Source organism: Athene cunicularia (assembly GCF_003259725.1).
Source record: "Athene cunicularia isolate RWA chromosome 5 unlocalized genomic scaffold, athCun1 chr5_part2, whole genome shotgun sequence".
NCBI classification, from domain to species: domain Eukaryota; kingdom Metazoa; phylum Chordata; class Aves; order Strigiformes; family Strigidae; genus Athene; species Athene cunicularia.
In genome coordinates, this window is record NW_020799102.1 from 8,651,874 (window position 1) to 8,657,873 (window position 6,000).

A 6,000-nucleotide genomic window follows, 5' to 3' on the forward strand; every position below is an offset into this window, starting at 1 on the left:
TCTAATCAAACTGTCTTTTCAGAGCACCACCCAACTGGCAGACAAATCTTCCCTGCAGAACAGCATGCAGCAGCTCCAACTGATAAGCGCAGCTCCATGGGATGAGTGGCAGCCCTGGCCCATCAGAGGAGAACGTGTACAAATAACGATGATGAGGCGGTGGGCCTGCTTTTAAATGGCTTATCGCTCTATTGGTAATTTTTTTTCCACCAACTTAAGACAGCAGCCAAGTATAACTACAAAATGATTGCTGTCCTCAGCCACTAAAAATCTGTGGAGTTTCTGGCTGGTTTAGCCATCAATCTCATTCAGCTGACTGATGGAGGATGCAGATGAAGGACAAGGAATCCAATTCAACAAAATCAGCTTTTTCTCTTGCAAAATTCCCCAGCTTTGGGAATAAGCTCAGCTAACAGCTCTCCTCAAGCTAATAATGTCAGATGGTTTGCCAAAGAGGTACAAAGAAATGAAGAGACACCCCTCTGCCTCCACCCTTCTGCCAATTTCGGCCAGAATCACTCAAAAACCATCCAATGCCTCGTGGTGCATTTTCAGATCGAGCTGTGCCTGTTTCCAGCTGCCCTGCACACCCAGTTTTCCAATTATTACAAATATTTGCATAGTTCTTACAATACATACCTGTGCCCCTGAAGTTGAAGTGCCAGAAAGGAAAATTATGCCAGTAATGAGGGATTTCTCATCTTCATTACTTCCCCTCCATCTTTCCAATTATGTCCAAGTAATAAAGATTGACTGCTGGCACTGGTGTGCCAGGCCAGCAGTACTCATTAGCACAGAGCTTCCCAAACTGTGGTACACAAACCATCAACAGCAGCAAAGCCAGAGCAAGAGACCCACAGCTGGTCCCTGGAATCAGATTAATTAGGCTCTTGTTTTTTTCCACACAGATCCCAGTGCATTCACTAATGCTACCTGCCACTCTGTGTTTCCATACATTTCAGATTTGTACTTGGTGTCTCAGAAGCCAAGACACATTATTCTCAGGGCTGTATCAGCTGGGAATTTTATATGGGCCAAAGGGCAGAATAAATCACAGTGCCTTGCCTCACCTCCTAAAGCAGGGAGGTGGAAAGCAGAGCTACAGCTGCTCATCCCAGATGGCAACTCCCAAGTTTTCAAGCTACAAGAGAATATTCCCCTGGGTCTTTGGGAGCCTACCCACTGGAATTAGAGTCTTCACATACCATTTTGAAGACTTTGACTTTTTAATAGTGCATACAACTTCAATATGTTTTAACAGTGGAAATGAGACCCATGCACAGAAATTATTAATGGCAAGTTTGATAAATAACAAACTTCTTTGTCACCTTTCTTTTTGTTGCTGTCTTTCTGTGCTTTACTGAATCTCTCTGTTGGTTAAAGCATTACCTGAAGAGTGAGATACAGGTATTCAGTTCTTTGATGGGCAACTTGCCACCAATCTAGCTAGTTTTCTCTAGCACGGGATGTCTTAAGAAAAATCAAGAACCACTGAAAACACAAGTACAGTTCTGTGCATTTCCTTTTTTTTGAGTCTTGGAGGTTTGGGAGTTAGAAGTCAAAGAAAGTAGGAATGCCGGCATAAGCCAAGGGGGATTAAGGAAATTACATTTTTCTTTCTATAGCACTCTCTCAACCCTCAGGATATATTCTACTTTTTTTTAACAAAAAAATAGAAAGCAAGCAGAGCCTTGGATTACAAGCACAGAAAGAAAATTTGTTTTACTTACTTTCATAAAGAAACTTTGGGTGTTTGGAGGACAGAATGTAGAAAACAAATGTTCTTTCCTGGATATTTCACAGTGAAATACAAATATTTCATTACAAAATAAAAATATTCTGCTTTGCAGAGGTGATCTTTATTCTCGAGGGTTCAGCAATTCAACAAAAGAAAATCGAAGTCCATAAAAATGAATGAAGTCAGGCAAGTATTATGTATCAGGTGACAAAAGTTATTTTGGGAGCTTACCAACCAGTGCAGTGATACAATGATGGCTCCTCTGCATCTGGCAATATTCCAGGAAATGGCCTCTAAAAGGCAATTCCCATTAGAGCAGCAGTGCTGCTGTCTAATAATGTTTTGCCCGTGTTTCAGTACCTTACTACCCCAGAGTAGCCACAAATGCACCAAGAGCAATTTGTACAGGACTCTTCACGGAGAAAAGAGCTATTCCAGGACTATCAGATTTTTTTCTCTACATTAATAGCTGCCTGGTCTGCTGTACCAGTGGACTGATTCAGTACTGACACTGACAAGGCACCTCAGAGTCTGACACTTGTGAAGGAGCTTTGTGTTCCCTTCAACTGTCATAAAGGGGAGGAGAAATTTGCTCTGTTTTCACAGTTATATGACAGCTTTTAAAAATTTTACAGCGTGAGTGCAGCACCTAATCCAATAAAGCTTGCCAGAAACATTTAAAATCAAGGTCTCTCAGATTTTGTTTCCTACAAATTCACCAGATTTTTAAGAAAACGGTCTTTTCCTCAGAAAAACAGCGCCAATCTCACCAGTTGCACAGAGCTGAGGACTGTGTTTCTGCCATGCTGTGGGAAAAATAACTGAAAGTACTGGGAAATAGGCTGTAGGGCTGCACAAAATGGACTGGAGTTAATGAATAGGAACAGGAAGAAGAAAATGAAAATATGATTTATGAAAGAAATCAAAGCTTTTACTCAAAACAGAATAAAAAGCAGGAACAACCTATAATAGGCATCTAATTCACTTAATACAAAGACTGCTCTCTATACATGGAAATAACTTCAGTTTTATTTGGAGGTCAAAGCGTGAAAAAAACAATTCCTCTTCCTACCACTATTGTCTGTCACTAACCAACCACCTAGGGAAAGGTGGAGGGGAAAGGTGGAGACAGCAAAAGTTCAATGAGAACATATGCAAAGAGAAATCCTGTCTTCTGGTAGAGATGTTTCTCCTTCAATTTCAGAAAGTAAAACATGACCAATAACTGACAACAACTTGAAAAACAAAACAGCATCATCATTAACCTGATCACCAGAAATGGAATTTTTTTCCTGCTTTTACCGAAGACAAGCCAGCTTAAGCCAGTACTTTCTAAAATAATCCCTTTTTAGTTACTTTCTTCACTGTGAGAAGGTGAAGAGCTGCATCTATTATAACTACATGCTGTGCAAACCTCATTTGGACATGATCATCATCAATCACTCCTGCTGTGCAGGTAGCATGTGAAAGGGAAACAAAACAGAAATCCTGCTGCAGTATTTGACACCACCCACTCCCCTGCTCGCACGCTTTAGTTCACGATGAGCCCAGCTGGCATATAGTTATTCTCTCTTTTTGGGACCCCTCTCTTTTCTCTCCCTCCAAGCATTTGAGAACAGCTTTGATGGTTTCTGGGGAAAGACAAAAACCTTTCCTTCTCTCTCAATGGATTAATGCTTTCCTACTGTAAAGCAAGCCAAAGATATATTATTATGTACCATCTTGCCTTCGTAAATACACACACATTACTTGCAGCAGTACCTCTTCTTATCATATGCATACGCTTCAGTAGAAGATGAATATTGTAAAAGGAATCAGAATGCAGTGAGTATCCTTTGTGGCAGTGTCATACATAGTCCTGAAAGGAGCTATTAGTGTCAGCATCCTATTGCATTTCTCTAGCACACACTTCAACTAGCTGTCAGTGCTATAATCTCAACCAGGGATAGTCAGTAGAGGCACAAGGCTTAGAAGAGCAAGAAAGATAGTGTCTGTCTTTTTCAGACAGGTCTGGAGGAAGCTGCAATATGGATCAGACAATATTTAGGAATGCAGAAGCAACCAGGGTCAGAGTTGAAAGACAGATTACAGTCTTACCAACACTCTTTCTACCAGCTCATCTAGGGTGTAAGGAGAGCACCCTCCTTGTGTTTCACAGCTCTGCTCAGCACCATGCCAATTCAGTGGACTTGCACCAGTTTATCACATCCTGATCCTTGGTATGACTCAGGTCAGCAGAAGTTGCCTGCACTTTGTGTTTTCTGATGCACCAGTACTGCAGCATGCCTGGTTTTAAACAGCTGTACAGCAGCGCACACTAGAGAACAGCTCTTCCATCTCACAGCCCTCTGTGTACCTCTGACAGCTCATGAGAGCACAGACAATCAGCAATACAGACACGGTAACATCCAACTGCAAGCACACACCCCCTCCTTAAGCGCCAGGACAGAAGTGATGTCACTTCACAATACCCCTTATTTCCCTCAGCAAGTTAATAAACCACTCTGGAACAACGAGACATTTAAAGGCACCTCCTGAGGACCTCGCAACAAATTCTCCCATGTAGGAATCTGGATGGGAGACTTTGAACTAGAAATCACTTCCTCCCTTCCCCTAGCGATCACTCTACTCCCTTTTTTACAGGACAAACAGAATTTGTAACCTGACCCCCCCACTGAGCTTCTTTAGCCTTGTCTAAGCCTTTGCTCCATTTCTTGGCAGTGAAATGCCGAGCCACCCTGCTGTTGGCAGCCACCTCATTTATTAAAAAGACAATGCGGAGATGCATGCCCGTATGTCCCATCAGGGTGTCCAGCTGGCACACACATTCCTCACAGTGGTTTGATAAGCTCTTGACACAGAGTAGCAGCCCCAGAAGTGAGGAGGGCTCTGGTGTCCCTCCACCCTTCAGAGCCACGTCTTCGGGACGGAATGGCAAGGCTAGGACCCGTCACTGACTGGGACGGAGAATGATCACCTGGAGATTCCTGATACAGGCTTTCATGTTGTGATGTGCCAAGCGTGCCATCCTCGACACAGCAATGGATGTGAGCATGTGCTCAACTTTAAAATCATGAATGCCTCAGTGATTTCTCTAAGACTATGCATGACTTTTGAGGCAAGCACACACAAGAATGAAAAGATCAGGGTGACAAAAGGAGTGTATGGCTCTCACAGGAACACAGTGATGAAGGCATTCATGCAACTGGCCTCTATAAACACACTCTTTCCCTTGAGGCATGGTTTTGAAACACAGCTGAAGGCCAGGAAATAAGAGGGTGAAGGAAAGCCTCAGTAGGTTGTCCACGCAAATTACTGAGGCCACAGAAAGGGTAGCCTAGATACCCCTTTGTTCAGCTTCCAAGTTTAAACTTCTAAATTTAAGAGCAGCAACAAGTTCACCTTCCGTCTTAGTAAGCAGACACAAATGCAACCGTCTTGCAGTTTCAAACATGTACTCACCCAGAAGAGAAGGTTGAAGACAAACATTAGGTACTTGATACACTGCAGGCAGTTGTGAGCCATGCTGCACCTCTTCAGTTCTAGGAGAAAAATAAATGAGAGATCCAGGTAAAAGACAACGTACTTGTTTCCCTTGGGGGACGTGTACTTAGCCTTGGTGGCCTTAGGGCCTGGATTGGTGTGGAATCCAAAAAAAGAGTTACTGGCAGCCCCAAACTGGCCACCATACATGCTGCTGTAGCGACGGAAGGCGCCATTTGGGAAACTGTAATCCTTGCTGTCCAGGGAAGGGCTCCTGTGATAGGTCGACTCATCGGTGCTAGACCTGCGCATGGTGGCTTCAGCTCGTCCCGTCGCAACTGCTGCTCTGACAGTCGTCGGGTGAAAGGTTTGTGATTTTCCTTCCTCCTCCTTGCTATGAATCCCCTATTGCTTTGCACCAGCTGTTCTTTTGTCTGCCATCCTGTCAAGGAGTTACACGTGCTGTACGGCTGCAAAGTTGGTGAACTGGAGTCTGCTACGCCAGGAGTTAGGGAGCAGCGTGCTTCCACATGAGAAAGACTTCTGCACAAGTAAACATTCCCTCCGGTGTCACAATCGTCCCTCCCGGCCCCCCCCGCTACCAGAGGAGAGAAAAAGAGAGAGAAATACTGTACCAAAGCAACGAATTTTAAAAAAAGGAAGCGTGACCTCGCTCCGATGACAAACGCCACACCGGAGCCCGGCTCCACATGCCGCGCACGGGCGGGAGGGTGCCGCCGCCCCGGGCTGGCGGGCAGGGGCAGGGCTTATCCCCGGGG

The 6,000-nt window shown here is 44.3% G+C and overlaps 1 protein-coding gene across 4 annotated transcripts in view; it reads right to left on the bottom strand.

Moving 5' to 3' along the window:
• TSPAN4 (tetraspanin 4) overlaps positions 1-6,000 on the bottom strand; it is a 383,591-nt gene that overhangs the window by 198,865 nt on the left and 178,726 nt on the right. For 3 of the 4 annotated variants that reach the window (XM_026850346.1, XM_026850345.1, XM_026850347.1), the window contains one exon: positions 5,201-5,280. In XM_026850346.1, the coding sequence (XP_026706147.1) occupies positions 5,201-5,263 (63 nt within the window). In that variant the 5' untranslated portion in view covers positions 5,264-5,280. Of the gene's footprint in view, positions 1-5,200; positions 5,820-6,000 lie in introns of all 4 variants that reach the window. The other variant, XM_026850344.1, reaches the window with a different exon arrangement.